Below are 17883 nucleotides of genomic sequence, written 5' to 3'. Positions count from 1 at the left end.
TAGGTAGACGTTTTACAGCAATGTGAACACATTTCTGTGGAAATATATGGAATATGGCAGGTTCTTTTTAGCTATTTTAAGTTCTTAAACTCGTCTTCCTCAAACTGGCAGCATTTTTAAGCTTTGTATTTGGGGAAGAGAGGGAGGAGGCAGACACTTCTCCAAAAATGTATTGTAGTTGTCATTTTAAACACTCGCTGTCAGTATTACAGATTGCTCCTTTAAGAAAGAAATAATTCTTCAATGTGATTATTTTTCTGCCTTAAGAAGAAAACTTCACATTTTCTGTTTTTGTAAGTTTTTTCTTAGGGAAGTGTTTGTGAATCCAGCCCCAGGTCCCTGAGGGCCAGTGTAATTATCTTATCATATTCCACATGAAAATGAGACTTTTTAGTTATTAAGCCTTTCATTTCATGTCACTTTTTTTGTATTAGCCATCATTCACTACATACAGGACAACTGCAGACAAATGGGTTAGCTTCGTCAATATTGATTCAAACTTAGAGGTTATAAAATTATTACACATTCCAATTTAAAGAGTCTATAATAGACATTTGGAGATTTCTGATGTAGCACAAAATTACAAGCAGGAAGAAAAACACATGGAATGAATGGCCACAGACAAGAAGGAACTTTAATTAAATATTGTGAAAGTGGAAAAGTTATTTTACAGTTAATTAGAAAATGATAATCTTTACAGTAGTTGTCATTTTTATATTATTTCCCACCCCAGCAATATATAACTGCCCACCTAGTGTCCAGTCTATCATGAGTAATGACAATGAACAGGGAAAAAAAGAGGGTTTAATAACATTACCTTGGACTGTGGATTGTGTGAAAATTGAAAGGGCATCCATTATGCAATGAATAAGCCATGTTATAACTGGAAATACCCTCAAGAATTAATGTGAATCATGAGTTGGGAACTTTAAGACTATTCAGTAACATATTAGTTTTCTGTGATTTGTATATTATTATCTTTGTGCAGTTTCACAAATTCAGAATATTTTTTTTTTTTTTTTTTTTTTTTTTTACAAACAACTCTTCAGAAACCAACAGCAAAGAACTTGTTTTTAAATCTACATTTATCTGTGATTCTTTATTGTTAAGGCATTGGAACTGCTGGTCGACATAAGAAAACCTGAACTTGTGGGAACACTACACATGATAGACATTAAATTAAGAAATATGAGATATTGTACATACTGTGCATAAAACAATATCTCTGAGATGTGAAATGAGACATAGCAAAAAAAAAAAAAAAAAAAAAAGAAGTAAAAGGGCTTGTGAAGTGAAATATCTAATATTTCACATATTTTGTCACATGATACAAAAATCACATATGGTAAAACAACATTTCATTAACTTACAAATGGTATAAAAATAACAAATTGGCCTTTTGAGGAAGGGATAAACAAAACAGATGTTATTTTAACAAATCTGATGTAAAAATTTAAAAAACAAATCACATTTATGGACAAAAGATGGACAAAACCAAAAGAGCTCGGCACATTACAACAGCAAACACAAACATGAATAAAGGGCCTTGAATAGAAGCAATGTACAAAATGTAAGCCATACATACATACATACATATGCTATATGGATATTTTACATATATCCCTTTGTCTGATCTTCAAAATCTCCTAGCTAGGTCGGACAAGATCTGTTGCGCATTACGTAAACACGATATCAGTGAGATTAGATCATATAAAGCTGCCTTAAGACTTTCTTCTGATGTATAAATATTATTTTTCAAACAATAACTGTGGCAAAAAAAAAAGAAAAGTAGTTTGCATATTTATCTCTACGACCTAAACAAAATAAAATAACAAGACTTCATTCAGAATCCTGTGATTCATAAAAAGGGTTGTGCATCTTTCAGTGTCCAGGGCCTAACAGTTTAACTCTCTAAACTCTGGAATAGAACCAGAATGCAGGACCTCAAACACAGTGCAGGCCCAGGATCAGACAGACACATATTTCATTAACAGGGGAAGTACACCGACTTTTCGAAATTTCTGCATAATTCATTCACTCAGACGTGAACCAAGGAATTCAGAATGGTTTGATGTGAAACACTGCATTAAATTGGTAAACTAAGTTGCAATTGAAAGAACTCAATTAAAGTCCATTTATACTTTTCTGCAGCCAGAAGCTAATCTCAAATCAATGTCTCAGCCTTTTTTATTCATGTCATAACTGAACATGTAGTTTTTAAACAGACGTTGGGTTATTATGAACCAACCATTTCACACCAAACTACTCGGACAGATTCGTCTTGCAGATATTAAAAAAAAAACAGTTTGAGGTTCCCTTTTTACACTCTCTTCCCTCTTTACCTTCAGCTAAGCTCAGGGTACAGTTAAAGCAAAAGTAAATGTGATCACAGTTTCTTTGCTAAAGAATTAAATATGAAAACATTTCAAACAACAAACATCTTTTAATCTGAAATGGCAACACCATGAAAACACAATCCTTCATAAATATTCCATCAATGGTGGCAACAAACACTTCAAACATAGTCCTCTCTGGGCTGTGTTGTGAGTTGGTTTTTGTGCAGTTAGCAAAATAAAAATCTTTGTTCTAGTTGTTCTCCGCCTGTTTCATTTCTTATGAAAAGAAAACAAGTGTTATCTCGATATCTTAGTTAAACATGAAGATGGCAAAACATTAGTGGGAAGTATGGTAGTGGCAACAATGGAACTTTTGGGTCATGGCAAGATTGTGTTTTGGCGTTTTTTTTAGAAGCTGAATCGAGTTTTTGAAATGATCTGAATGCTAACAACAACAACAACAAAAATTCTTTTGATGCATTCTGGCTTTAAGTGACAATTAACTGTGACATATACTTGTATTGTTGTAATATCCTCAGTAATCCTTCATTTACTATATAAAATCATAAATAGAAAACACAGTCCTGTGTCCTTTTGTGTATTTTACATGTCATAAAAGAGTATAACATCAGTAAGCATTTTTCACTAAAACACACAGGTAGGATGGCAGACTGGAAAATAAATAAATAGAACTCTGCTGTACTAGTGTGGCTGGGGCAGGTACGAACTGTCTGTGGCTTTGCTCCCACCCCCCAACCCCCAAATTTTAAAAAGTGTGTACAAGGTGAGTACAAATTTCAAACATTAAAACAACTTCATACAACAGTCCAGGTTCATTTCCCCCTACACCACTTCATTTCAAAGGTGATTTCATCTAAAAAAAGGGCCTGAGTTTAAAGTTGTGATCCTTCAGAGTCGGACTGCAAGGGTCAGTCCACAACCGGAGTCTTGTGTACAGTCAGACACGCGCACACACACACACACACACACACACACACACACACTACATAGGAGGAACAATCATTCCAGGGATCACTGTAGAGAGAGAGAGGGAGAGAGAGTTAGTTCATTTACATCATTTACAACTATTTCTTTACTGAAACACATCAGCCAATAAATCCCATGCATCAAGATCAGACAGCAGTCAGTGAATGCACTGGGGGAAAAGATAAAATAAATAAATACATTTGAAATATAGTGAAAATCTAGGCAACAGGTTTTTGTGGTTTCTCAGCAGCTGCTGCTTTCTTTACCCAAACACAACCGGAGAAGCTCTCCAAGGACATGGAGGCAAACAATATCAAAAAGATGATTATGAGCTGGAATGCATTCACTTCCAGTTTGTGACCTGTGGAAGGCCTGAGCAAGCCTTAAACGCATCAGCCGTTTTTTATACCTTGACATGTGTTAAAGGCAACACCAACGATCTTGCCTTTAAAATCCTGTGGTTTGTTTACGTTTGGAAGCTCTGTTTCTTTTAAGGTGGAACGGTGTGTTTGAGGAGAAACATGGCTGTTGTTTTTTTTTAGTTCTGTAGCACTTTCATTCTGCTTTTCCATTAGGCAAATCTGGTACCTGCAAACTTGTTTTTTTTTTGTGTGTGTGTGTGTGTGTGCTCCAAGCAAGCCGAACAGGGACTAAATGTAAGGAAAACTTGCAGAGCTCTGATTGGCCAAAGATACGTGTCACGATGAAAAGCAGACACATGGCATAAACTACGCAAATGTTCCTCGGACCAGTGGATCACGAAATACTGAGTAACATGGCACAAAAAACGAAGCAGATTTGTCTGAACTAAGCCGTGTTCAGTCCCAAAGCACAAAAATAAGACACGTACCACCACTGTTGTGGGGCTCGGTGTTTTGTGATGTCACCAGCTTCTGGAAGCTATTGGAAAAGCTACCAGGGACCATCTACCAAAAAGCGAGTAGATTCGAGCAGATTAGTTTCCATGGAGTGGAAGATTACTATTACATTTACATAACTGGACAGACACTCATCCAGAAGGATGTCCATCATATCAGAGAGTAACTAACATTTGGAGTCTCAGGGACACTGACTGAAAGCTGCTGCCAAGTGTATTCCAAACAATCTTAGTGCCTTGATATTTTCGGTGCTTTCTGAAGGTTGTAGTTTTTTTACAGTGTGAGTCATGGCGAGCGAGGAAAGTGCAACAGAGAGACAGACATAAACAGGCCTGTGCTTGTATCTGCTGCACAACTCAACGTCCTTTCATATTTTCCGTACATAATAACTCTTTAAACATGCCAATCTGTTCTCACATCTGTAGAACAAGCTGGAGGCCTCTGCGTTCCAGTACAGTTTCAAATGGGGGATAAATCCTAATGTGTTTTTCCCTGTGACGGCAAACTGGCACGTATTCGTATTTGCAATGCTTGATTACGGCCGTCTCAGCTCCCCCATAATTGTTTGCACACAGTTTGTTCCATTGTTCTAGCCGTGTAAGGCATTGCATCATCCTGCCATCAAAGGGCCAGGATGTTTGTCAACATGTGAGGAACATGGAGAGAGAGAGAGAGAGAGAGAGAGAGGAGAGAGAGAGAGAGAGAGAGAGAGAGAGAGAGAGAGCAAGGGGGAAAGTGTAGGGGAGAGGGAGACAAAGGGGAAGACAGAAGAATAGAAGGAGGGAGAAGGAGGGAGAGAAAATGAGAAAGAGAAAGGAGAGGACAAAAGGGATGGAAGGAGGAGAGAGGGAAAAAGGGAAGGACAGAAAAAAGCAAAAGAAGGAGAGGGTAAGACAAAGAGACAGAGAGAGAGAGAGAGAGAGAGAGAGAGAGAGAGAGAGAGAGAGAGAGAGAGCGAGCACCCAAGAGAGAGAAGTTAAAGTGGGAAGGAGAAAGAGAGGGACAGAGAAATAGAGAGCAAAAGAAGGTGAGGATAAAGGACAGAGAGGGAGAGCAAAAGAAGAGAGTGTGAGAGAGTAATGGAAGGAGTGAAAGAAATAGGGTGAGAAAAGGAGTAGAGGAGTGAGAGTGAATCAAAGAGAGGGCGAGAGAGTGAGTGTGAGTTAGAGACAAAGTGGGGGGATGACGGCTCTGTCACTAAAACGAAGGGAGTCTGCGTGACAATGTTTGTGAGGAAGGCTGTTCCCTCTATTTTCCAGAACGAATAAAATTGTTATTATTCATGTGTAGGATGCATCAGAGCTTGAAATACTTTAACAAGTTTTTAATATTCTGCTTCAAAATGTAGTTATAAAAATCATGAATAAAACCTGACTGGCCCAGTGATGAGTTCTGTATGGTTAATAATTCCAACCGTATTTTAATATGTATATATAAATATATCCATTTATGACAAAAGTGTAGATTTAAAGGTTCTTCTTCAGCTCTGTTAGTGCAGGGACTTGGCACGAATCAGGACCGTTACGGAAAATTACTACAAGCACGAGAAATGCTTATTGCTGCACATTTGGCTTAGTGTTGGTTTAGCAACTGCTGACAAACCAGAGAGGTGAGTGGCAGGGCTTTCTGCAGGCGTGAATGTCTTACCACAACCACTGCTGATGCACAAGAAGGCCTGAAGCAAATGCATAAACTCACACACACACATCCCTACCTGCTCTGTATCACACGCATGACACACATCCACAACGAGCATTCGTACATAAAGCTGCATGCAGAGTCTTGGACGCCACGGCTCACATGAAATGTTTTGTTGATTTTGTAAGTGAAGCTAATTTAACACTTTGAGTTTCAGATTTGTTTTGCTTTAGATCAGTGGTTCCCAAACTGGGGGCTGCAGCAAGGTAAATGAATGTAGGTCATTTCTAATTATTATAATGTAAAGGGTTTTTTTTGGAGTGGTGTGTTTGTTCATGTCACAATGATGAGGAAATGTTCATATATTGTCTTTGATGTGAACAAATCTGTCTCTGAAATGGCATTAATGCTCACGTTAATACATTTGTGCATGTCTCCTCTATCACCAACAACAAAAACATCATATTTGCGAGATGAAACTCTTGTTTTTGGACAGGAAAAATAGACATGTTGTAGCTCGATTGTAACACATTTTGCTCAGCACGGCGACTGTACCTGATTAAGACGAAAGGGAGAAAAAAATAGACGGCCGTTTTTTATTTCTGAATCCTAATTGTCTCCCTGCACCCTGTGTAATGCACACTCTAGGCCATAAAACACAGGTTTCTGCATTCTGTCACATGAGGGGATTCTAGGCAAACTAGTGTCTTGTCTGGGTGTAGCAGACAGGCTTTTAGTTTTAAAATCTACGTAAGACGTTTGGCACTATTTGGGATGCAGGTCGAGCCTCTCCTCCATTGTTGTTTTGCTGCACTGTTGATGCATGAAATCTGGTCTGATCATTCACATTCAGGTCTAAGACCTGACCTAAGACCACATATCATAGTGACTCAAATCTGTTTTGAGAAAATCAGACTTGACATATCCACACATCCCTAAAAAGATCAGATCAGATCAGAGTCACAATAGGTGAAAAAATATCTGATAACGGTTCTGTACGAATTACTGTGTTTAAAAACCATTCCAGTGGGAGTCTGGAAGCAAAAGACATGTAAGTGTCAAAGTTAGGGGTTGCTCAAGAATATTCTGATCTACAAATTGGGGCACTGCAGAAATATTTGGGAACCAGTGGTGGTGAATGTGCATTAGATACAACATGTGTAAGCAATTTCACTTAAAAATCAACCAAACTTTTGGCCGTGGATCCACGGCATCTACATCATGTTTCGAACAAATCATCCATATGATATACATGCTCATGGGCGGATGGATGGTTAGATAAAGCAGCAAGCAGACGGCGAAGAGAGAAATGAGGAACATACTTCAGGAGAAGGCCAGGCCCTGGAGTGCGCTGGCAGTGGAGTACTTGTTAGAGTCCACAAAAGACTGATCTGAGTGGAGAGAAGGAGCAGAGGTAGAGGAGAACGAGAGAAGAGAGGCACAAAAGGAGGGAAAAAAGGAACCAGAAAATCTGGGTTAATATCAGACCTGATGCGGATGGCATATGAAATTCATGGAATAAAACGCAGAGGAGAGAGAAACATGCAGTTAGATCTTTTCAGTCTGGCTGCCTCTAAAAGATCCACTGAAGTGAATCGTTCAACAACCCAAGATACTCACAGTATGGAATTTATTAGTTTTTTTTTTTTTTTTAAACCCACAGAGACGTGAAATATTTCAGTCTCTTCCCACTTGTTGAAGTGGAAGTAATTTTTGAAAAATATTTTAAAGTATCACTCCAACTCTGTGTTAAAAATATAACAGGCTGAGTACAGAAATTCAAACAATTTTACCAAATTATTTTAATATCAGGGAATACTGAAAGATTCTGTCATTCAGTAAAAACAATCCTGCAGTCAGTGTTTTTGGCATTACTGACCCAATGATTAAGCTTGTTTGAAAAATGTAATATGTCCACATTGTATTGCGTGTGTGTGTTTTATTAACACCGGCACATCTGGGTTAGTGTGGCATCTGTTGCTTTAAAACAACACTAGGTAAGATTTAGTATTGTTGACCCTGGGCTCCTCCTACAGATGCAGAATGTAATTCACTTTTATAGCACTGTCCTGAAATGGGAGTGGGGAGGGTTTCAGGGTGGTTTCCTACCCCCCTCCAAACGTTACGTTGTGCAGTTTCCGCAGTGCTGAGCCTGTAGCAGCAAAAGACAGGCCCTGTTCTCCCTATTACAGGTTAGTGAAGCATCACAATGATTTTGAAACTGTAATTTAAAGGTAAAAATATTACCTAGTGTTGCTTTAAGTAGAAAAATATGTGTTAAGAATGTTTTTTTTTAATACAAAAGCACAAATTTTCCATTCAGAAACATAATATGCATTTGGATTTTAAAATTTAGGTCACAATGCCTCAATTTCCACAGAGGGTTGTAATATTCATTAAGCAATCAGTATCATATGGGCAAAGTGAAGACAGTATCTAAGGATCTGCAGTTGTACCTTGGAGGCCGTTGCCGTTGGTGCTGGTGCAGGTAGGGGGGGGGGACGTCTGGGGCCGGACGACTGGGGCAAAGGCGCTCTTCTGCTTCACGGCTGACACCATGTTGGCTGGGGAGAAGGAGAAAATTCCAGAGGAACTGCTGCAGTTGGAAGGCAGGCTGGTGGAGGAGGCCATGGTGGGGCTGGAGGGAACAACTGAGGGGAGAAAAGTAAGGAAAAATGATCACAAGGAGCGTTAAGGATAGAAATCAATGAGAAAGCAACACCTAGCCCTTACACTGGATGTTATACCCTTAAAAATATCTAATAAAATTAAAAGCATTTGAGGTTCTTTGTTGTAGACCAATAAGCCCATGATAGCTATCACCACCACTGTCCAGAAAAGACAAATATTATTATTCATTCTCAATGATATAACTTTATTTCTGTAATTTCCACTGAAACGAGGACCTCATACAGGCCGTGAGCCCATGTCCTTATCTGGAAAAAAACATTTATGTTAATCATTAAACCATTCAATCCTCAAGAGAAGATTTACAGCTATTAAAAAAAAAAAACCCACAAATCAATAACTTCACATTTAAGAGCCTTTTCTTTCCCTCAACAAGAACCTTACACTCTTGCTCTAACCAGATCCAATGTTCTCAACCCTGACCACTGGGAGCCCTAGAACAGTAGCAAAATCCATTTATCAAGGCCGAACAAATCAATTAATGAAAATTGGAATCTTAGCACCGCTATCTGAGATTGATTCACAGTGTCTAATGGAGTCAGCAAACCTTTTAAAACAGTTGTTAACAAGGTGAGACCAAAGCAGTGGAATTGAATTGTTACCCCTCGAATTAGTTTATCGATTTAATTAGCGGCCGTTAATTTGGAAGCCGGAGCGAAGTGTCGCTCTGATGGACGTGGTCAAGCACGTGGTCACCTATAGCACTTTATATTTAGCTCAGAGTAGAGGGCAGAGGTGGGTCGTAACTACTTGCATTTACCTACAGACATACATATACAGATCAGCCAAAACATTAAAACAGCCTACGTGTTTCTACATGCCCTGGTCATTTTATCAGATAAATTGAACATAAAAGTCTCTCTGTAGTTCTACAATTTCAGACAGTAGTCCATCTGTTGCTGTGTATACTTTAACTCCCTTTCACCCTGTTCAATTGTCAGGACCCCCACAAGACCAACACAGAGCAGGTATGATTTGGGTGGTGGATCACCCTCAGTGCTGCAGTGACACTGACATGCTTGTGTTGTGTTAGTGTGTGTTGTGCTGGAGGTTTTAAAGCCCTCAGTGTCATTTCTGGACTGAGCATAGCCCACCAGCCAATAATATCCAGGCAACAGGGTACTGTGGGTGGCTTCCTATGTCCATTGGTGAAGAACTAGAGGAGGACCAACGCACACAGTGCAGTGACAGATGGGCTACTGAATTTACATCTACAATTTGGACAGACTGCAATACAGTGGACAGTGAGTGGACACGGGGTTTAAAAACTCCAGCATCACTGCTGTGTCTGATCCACTCTTACCAGTACAACACGCACCACCCTAACGTCAATGTCACAATACTACTATTGAATCTGAAACTCCAAAGTAGACAAAACACAAGCATCTGTTTCTATGCCGGCAGATGCCGGATAAATTTCCACTCATTAATTAGGATTTTTTTTTTTAATTCTATTTGTTATTTCACTCACATAAAAATATTTGTTTTAATAACACAGTTAGGCTACTGTGCCCATCTCTATTAGAGAGCGAGAGAAAGGGTGAAAGAGAGAGAGAGCTAAATTCCTGCATGCCTCCTTCTTCCTTTGTGTGTCAAAGCCTCTGCTATGTTGCAACTTGGTGTGGAGTGTAAATTGTAGCGCCTCTGACAGTGGGAGGGGTGTTTCTTCAGATTCTGAGCCAGATTTCTCCCCAAACACCACACTTCAAACCTCACACACCCTGCGCTCCTCCACACGTAATTAAGTCAAACAAACATGTGGGTGTTAGACCAAGGCTCTTGAGCTTTCTCATTCTCTCTCACTCCCCCCCCCTCTCTCTCTTTCCCCTGTGTTCTGTCTCTTTCTGTCCTGTTAATTAGAAAAGGGAACCAATTAAGACTCTGCAAAAGAGATAACAGCAGGCATGAGGTAGAAGAGTGGAGCATGAAAAAAAAATCTGTGCCCGGAAAGGGGAAGGAGCAACAGGATTTTGGTTTATTTGGTTTTAAAGAGCTGTTAAAGACACACTTCAGATCTGGAAGGACCCCAGCACAGCCAGTGGGGAATTGTGCAAGAGCTGAAGGGCCGTATTGTCTCTCTCTCTCTCTCTTTCACACACACACACACACACTCAGTGATGACTACGCAACACACCAAAGGCAGGGAAGGAACCTCTGCTTTCAAGACGCTTCATTAAGAACAAAAAAGGCAGTTATGTAACCTGGTTGTAACATTAAACACAAAGTAAAAAATAAATTGAGGCGTCTTTGGATCAATCCGTCACCTCACACCAAGAGAGTAGGCTCACTTCAGCAGGTTCAGGGCCATTCTGATGCAGTCAGCCTGTGTGTTATGTATGGCAGTGATTTTCAGCCTATTTACGCAACCGCCCCTTCGGTGTGTCTAATTTAAACCTGCCTCCTCCACCCATAACATTATGTCATTACTAAAATTTAAATAAATATTGGAGACTAGTTTTTTGTTTTTTATCTCTTCATTTTCTACCTCTATTGAAGCCAAATGAAATGAAAAAAAAAACCTGGAAATTTCATTCGGAATGTTAAGTAAACTCTTTTTTTTCGACCACTTCTTCCTTGTTTACACAACAAAATAATAAAATAATTTAAAAAATCATTCAGGGTTTTTATCCTATTTACAAAACCCTGGGTCTCAAAGTCTGCCCATCACTGCTCCTCACAATGGCCAGCATTAAGTGATGTGAACTAGCCCACTGTAAATGCTGTCATGCAGCTCTAACTCACTCATGGTGGCATTACGTAACACATCGGCTTGAGATATTTTCACTGTGGTGAGGGTGACACACTCTTTGCTTTGGGATAGTTTACAGGGTGTACCCCCTTTACAGCAACTCTGGCTGAAAAATCGCAGAAAATAACGCTCTTGACTTGCCTGTGGGTGGGGTACATGTCAATCAGTCTCAACTACAGCAAGTCAGATTGGACCCTCCAACCCCCTCCTGACCAGTGCTTGAAAACCCCTGGGATATGGAATCGGCACACAAGCTTAAGCACAGAAATTGTTTCCATCCCTCAAGCGCAGTTAAGGATGGATCACAGACAATGGGCAGAGTTATGATTTACCGAAGATACTGAAGCAGCGTCTAGTTTTGCAAGTATTTTTCATTTGTTTTAAGCTCTGTTTTTAAACTACTAAAACAACACTGAACAATCAACACACTCGGAGGAGAAGGCTAATTACCCACCAGTGTCTTGTGTTAGCTACTAGATCCCTGCAATGGCCAGCACCGAGTGATAAGGAAGAATGAGCAATGGCATTGCCAGGGATCCAACTTGCACTCTCCCGGTAATAGGGTCCAAAACGCTTAGACAGTGGCCCACTCAAAAGCCCCTAATAACGCATTTCTGCAAATTCCCCACTTACTGTCAAGTAAGCTGAGCAGGAGATATTTCTTTGTGATTTCAATATGACGGATAGTTACATGCTTTGCATTTTTTGCCATAGTAGTTGCTCAGATTTTGAAAGGAACAGTCTGAAAAGTAGACTTTTAGCTGTCAAATCACATACACATTCAGTTCAGCTCAATATACTGTTAAATATGCCATGCCCAGTACTGTGCAAAGGTCTTGGGCCCCTAAGACTAATATTATTATTTAAAGTAATTGATCTTATTCCGGGTATGCTCCGGGCCCACCGGGACCCTGAACTGGATAAGCAGTTACAGACAATGAATGAATGAATAATTTATCATCTCAGTAAGCAGGGTGTTTGTATGAATATGTTAAATTAATATAACACAAAAACATAAACACATCTAATTTGTTTTATTTAAATTTTTTTGAAAAACTAGTAGATGTGTTGTGAGCTAGTTTGAAGAACAGTGATTTTTTCCAGATATTTTCCTTCATTTTATGCATTTGTTCAATCAACAGCATACTTGGTTTAACATAATGAAGATTTTATTCACCGGTAAAACTAGGTATTAGATGATAACTTCAAGAAATATTGGACTGTCTCGAGGAGAGATTTGGAAAGGGTTAAACATATACTTCCCTAAGCAATATCACTACTTACTGTAATAATGTTATTTGAATGTTTATTCGAATATTATGTTTTTTTATTCTTACGGTGCAGATAAATAGCTTTTTAAATCTCATTTCCCCAGGTGTGTAATACCGTTGCAAAATAATGTATGACAGACTTCCAATGGCTCATTTTCATTTACTGCAGTGAAGCCGGGTACTCACTGGCATAAGGGGAGTTGGCAGCGGAGCCGTTGAGGAAGCTGGGCGAGCCGGTCAGGTTGGTCATGGCCGTGTTGCCATAGCCATTCATGCTGGTGGCCACCGTGCTGTAGCTGCTCTGCTGCGGCGTAGTGCTGGGCACATAACTGTGAGGAGAAACACTGCTCGTATTCCGACTGAAGCCTGAGGGAGATAAAGAAATATTTTAGTGCTTTCATATTTATTGCTTTAATTTTAAAAGGATCATTAGGATCTGTTTTTTTAAAGCAACACTGGGTAGCACCTTTACCTTAAAATTAAAGCTTTCAAATAATTATGATGATCCATTGACCTCTAGTAAAGCAAATAGAGGTTAGTCCAGGCTCAGTACTGCAGAAACTACACTTGTAACTTTCGGAGGTGGGCAGGAAACACCCCCCCCCCATTTTTAGGACAGTGCTGTAAAGTGAATTACCCTCTTCAACAGTAGGGAGAGCCCAGGAGCAAAAATACCAAGTTACCTAGTGTTGCTTTAAGCAAGTTGTCATTGCCATAAAATTACAACCCACTTTTTTCAAAAAATGGCTTGAATCTGATCATGTACTATGCAATCCTCCGTTTTTCATGACCCTTTACTTGGTGTCTGAATGCAAATGGCACAAACTAGGAATTAAGTTTATGGATATCCCTGGAATAAGAATCATCGCGTCCGTATTGCAAACTTCTCAACTACTCCATGTGGGTTTTTTAATCAGCTGATCAGATCAGTCCCACAGTGAAACTGCAATGGACCCAGATGTTACTATGAAACCTAACACAGCTGGAAATGAGACAAGGCTGTGTCAGATCATTAGGCAAAAATGCTGAGTAACGTTTCTTAAGCCCTGGCCTTGGCCTTGTTTCAAGCCTTAGCAGAGTTCCTGACTTTCCAGCAACTCTGCAACAAGATTGCAGCAGCAGTGAACTGTACCCTACTCACCTGCTTCTCATTGGACCAAAGTCTTTGGCAAGGGAGGGGTAGGGTTGCTCCATCTGATAATACACTGTGTCTGTGTATGTGCCTGCATGTGGATCTTAATGCAAATGAGGCTCTAAATAATCCATCACTCAATTGTTATTTCTCATCCCTAAACCTTCACAGCTGGCATTAACTTCTTCTTGGGTCCTGCAGCTGAAGTGGCTGCCCACCGCTCTGGGTGGGTGGGTGTGTGCTCCCTGACACTAGTGTGTGTGTTTACTGCCATAGAGTATGGGGGACCAAGAGCATTAATAGATATTAAAAAAGCATCACTTCATATTTAAATGTTCTTGGAGTTTTCAGGTTAATAAAGACATTCACAGGACTACTATTTAACAGCTCACTACACTATACAAAGGTCAAACATCACTTTATTTAATTTCCAGTAAAATGGCAATTAACAATAAGCTCTATAAAATTATTTGTGAAATGATAAAAGACTCTACAATCGTGTAAGTCTTGGCAGGTCACAAAAACTACCACATCAACAGTGTTTAAAGCTCTCGTCTTTAGGAGTTGAGAGGAATAGCATGCTACGTGTTTTGAACACTATCGAATATCAATTTTTTTTTTATATCAATCACTATTGAAAGTAATATTATGTAGTATTTTAAAACTTAAAATTACAGCTTCAAACTCATTGTGATGCTTCACTGTAGTTGCTACTCTGGGCTTAGCACTGCAGAAACTGAACTATGTAACTTTTGGAACAGGGTAAGAAACCAACTCCCCTACACCCTTGCTTCTGGACAGTGCTGTAAAAGTGAATTACCCTCTTCAACTGTAGGGGGAGCCCAGGAGCTTTACTGATAATTTAATAGCAATAATAATCCATACAGAGCCGCCCTGTTCTGTGAGCCTTACCCTGATTTCCTCCTTGTGATGACTCCGATACGTTGACGGCAAGTTGTCCAGTGAAGGAGTTAACCCCCATCATACCAGTGTGGACAGAGCTGTTGGTCAGGCCGGTCAGTTGATTGTGGTTCCGTGGTACATTGTAGAGTGCCTCTGCTATGTCTGCTGCCCTCTTTAGGATGATCTCCTGCGGACAAACCAACTGTTGTAATTTCTGGAGCATTTCAGAGGAACAGTGCTATTTACACTAGGTTTAACCTACTAATTGATTTTAATAAAGAGATCAATATTACAGGCATGTACTGAACTAAACACTGATTTTCAATTTAGGTGTTCTATTACCCACTGATTCCGGGTAGGCTCCGGACCCACCACGACCTTGAACTGGATAAGCAGTTTCAGATAATGAATGAACGGATGAATGTTCTATTACCTTAAGTATAGGAGTGGAAAACACTGCCTATTGTAATTGACCATACCCTCTCAGAGAGGTGTTCAAATCTGGATTTTTGATCCAGGTTCCAAGCCGGGGTTTTAAAATGGCCGGCTGGTGTGCCACTATACCTGGCATTAGCAGTTTTTTTTTTGAAACACAGTTCTTCAATGGAAGTTTACAAATATTCACCTCTCTTTCTGGAGAAAAGAATATAATGCACCTTTAGGGAACACATCTGAATGTTAAAAAAACAATTATATTGTTTCAACTGTTAGTGATCCATAATATGCCTCACTTTTTTATTTCATTTACTGTATGCTACAGAAGCTGCCATATATATATATATATATAAAGACCCACCTGGTTGTTATGAGGCATCCCGTACAACGCTTCCACCAAATCTGCTGCTCTCTTCAGAATCACCTCCTAAAGCCGTCACAGAGAATACAGAGAAGGAGAGAGGAGGGATTTATTAAAGTTATTTATTCTCCACTCCATGTCACCAGCATATATAAAGAGTTAACATTTAGCCACAGCTGAGCAGCAAGTCCTTTACTTTTCAATAAGCAGATTAAAGAAAATCAATTTAATAACACTGTGGACAGGCAAAACTCTCAGAGCGGCTTGCTCAATACTTTGGTGTCTGTAGGAATGAAAAAGCGCCTTATTTCACCCTGCCATCTGGTTTGGGTTGAAGAGCAGACAATACGATCTATGTTCTGCGGAAAAAAAAATCAGCCTGTTCCATAGAGCCCGACAAAAGGCAATAACTCAAACAAAAGCAGGGCCTCGGCTGTTAGGTTTCACAACGGCTTCACAGCACTGCTCTCTGTGGCCAATAATGAGGAGCGGTACTGATTACTGTACTGATTTGTTTTCAGCTCTTCCTTAACCACCATGTGCTCTAACGTCTGAACAGTGTTCGCGGCCGTTTTCAGCCGTCATCGACGCTGGCTGATGTGATTTGTGATATCAAAAGTGTACTGAGTACATTTGAAAAACTATGCAGCCACTGTTAAGTGCATTCTGCATCACACTGAAGCCTTGAGAGTCACAGCTCACTAAAAGCTTAAAGAAAACAAACAGAGATCAGAGCTTTATATTACAACCCTTCAAACGATTCAGTTTATAAAATATCAGCACAATTAAAGAAACATTAGGTAAAAAATTGTATTTTTGCCCAAGGGCTACCTCCTTCAGCTGTTGAGTGTAATTGACATACCCCCTTCTGAAAGATACATACTGCAGATTCTGCAGTGCTGAACCTGGAATAGCAACAAAAGAGGCTCTATTCTCCCTGTTACAGCGCAATGAAAAATCACAATGATTTTGAAACTGTATTTTTAAGATATGTGTATTATCTAATGTGGCTTTAAGCAGAAAGACATTTGTTCAACTTTTTTCCATTTAAATATAATAAATTATACATTTGGATTTTAAAATTAAGTTGACATTGGCTCAGTTCACCTTATTACATGTCAGTGGAGAATCACACTGATTTTGAATACTACCTACCTTTAAAACATGGTTAAGACGTATACATTCATAAGATTTATCAAGTCTTTGTTTACAACATCAGTGATAAGAAACAGATATCAAAGTTGTGATATTCAATGTATAAATTCTGGTTTTATTTGTGACTTATTGATTCATTACAGACTGGAAACATGTTTGGCCTAAGAGTTAAAACTCTGAAATTCCAATCATGGTGGAAAGGTACACTCAGGGCAGTGTAAGGCCAAACAGGCCCCAAAGAAAACATATGTTTTCAGATTTAAAATTATAGACAGTTAGTATAAATATCTGCATTGTAGACATTGCCATCACTTGTTCTTATCACCAACAGTGTAAAAAATATAGCACAGTAAATCTTTCTACAGTTAACCACAACAAACCACTCTGAAAAATATAGGCTGCATCACAGTTAAGTACTACACACTAATTTACACGGCAAATACTCTGTACTAACCTTAAAAGTGTGTGTTTGCCAGAATAGTGCACAAAATATTAACAATACCACACCTTTTCATACTGACAGACATGATAAACTATTGTTAGGGCAACTCAACTACCACTGTCCACATTAGTGCACAGTGTAAATCATAAAATATTAGTTTCTGCACTAAAATAATGCATTTATAATGGATTTAAGCTTATACTCTTTAAGTTTAGTGGTGTTAGTTTTATAATTTGTCAAGTGCACCTCATAGGGAGTAGAACACAAATTTTTCCAGATGCTAGAAGTTTTCTCTTTCAATTTTGCACCTGATTGTAGGACACATTGACTGGTCCTATGTATGCACTGGGGACTTTTTTTTTTATATTTAACTTTGACAGTTAGTAGTTAGTAGTTAGAATTAGTATTAAGTTTACAATTGGCACGTGGCTATAGTATTAATAGCATTGCTTAATTTACTCTTTAACCTGTTTTCTCAGTTACGCATAATGTATATTCATGGGGGCTTTCTTGAGAAATAAGGTGGCTGATGGTGAACTATAAACAGAATTTCACGTTGATATGGATGTGCGCTAGAGGTGGGCAATATGGCCCTAAAATAATATCACAATATTTCAGGGTATTTTGTCAATAACAATATTCTTGGTGATATCACAAAAATACTTTTATTAATTTCCAGAACATACTATTGCAACAAAATAATTTTATATTAATATGAATAATATTAAATTAAATATATTAAATATATAACTTAATTTATATTAATATAATATTAATGCCTTCTTGCATTTCTAACATAACACAATGGTTTATTCTCCATCTGATATTTTGTAACCAAACCACCTCCATACGATTGAAGTAACTATCATCTAATTACTAACTAACTATCATCACCAGTAGATTGACCA

General features: G+C 38.9%; 1 protein-coding gene across 5 annotated transcripts in view; it reads right to left on the bottom strand.

Annotated features, from left to right (window-relative positions):
- Positions 1-620: 620 nt before the first annotated feature.
- The window catches only part of ebf1b (EBF transcription factor 1b), a 171910-nt gene continuing 154647 nt past the window's right edge, over positions 621-17883 (bottom strand). For 3 of the 5 annotated variants that reach the window (XM_066645669.1, XM_066645670.1, XM_066645674.1), the window contains 6 exons: positions 15379-15444; positions 14592-14769; positions 12734-12913; positions 8296-8490; positions 7162-7230; positions 621-3371 (listed from right to left, as the gene is read on the bottom strand). In XM_066645669.1, coding sequence (XP_066501766.1) covers positions 7163-7230; positions 8296-8490; positions 12734-12913; positions 14592-14769; positions 15379-15444 — 687 coding nt within the window. In that variant the 3' untranslated portion in view covers positions 621-3371; position 7162. The remainder of the gene's footprint in view (positions 3372-7161; positions 7231-8295; positions 8491-12733; positions 12914-14591; positions 14770-15378; positions 15445-17883) is intronic. The other 2 variants (XM_066645671.1, XM_066645672.1) reach the window with 1 other exon arrangement.

Source organism: Hoplias malabaricus, chromosome 15 (assembly GCF_029633855.1).
Source record: "Hoplias malabaricus isolate fHopMal1 chromosome 15, fHopMal1.hap1, whole genome shotgun sequence".
NCBI lineage: Eukaryota > Metazoa > Chordata > Actinopteri > Characiformes > Erythrinidae > Hoplias > Hoplias malabaricus.
The sequence above is the reverse complement of the archived record's forward strand: the minus strand, read 5'-3'. Positions and strand labels throughout refer to the sequence as shown.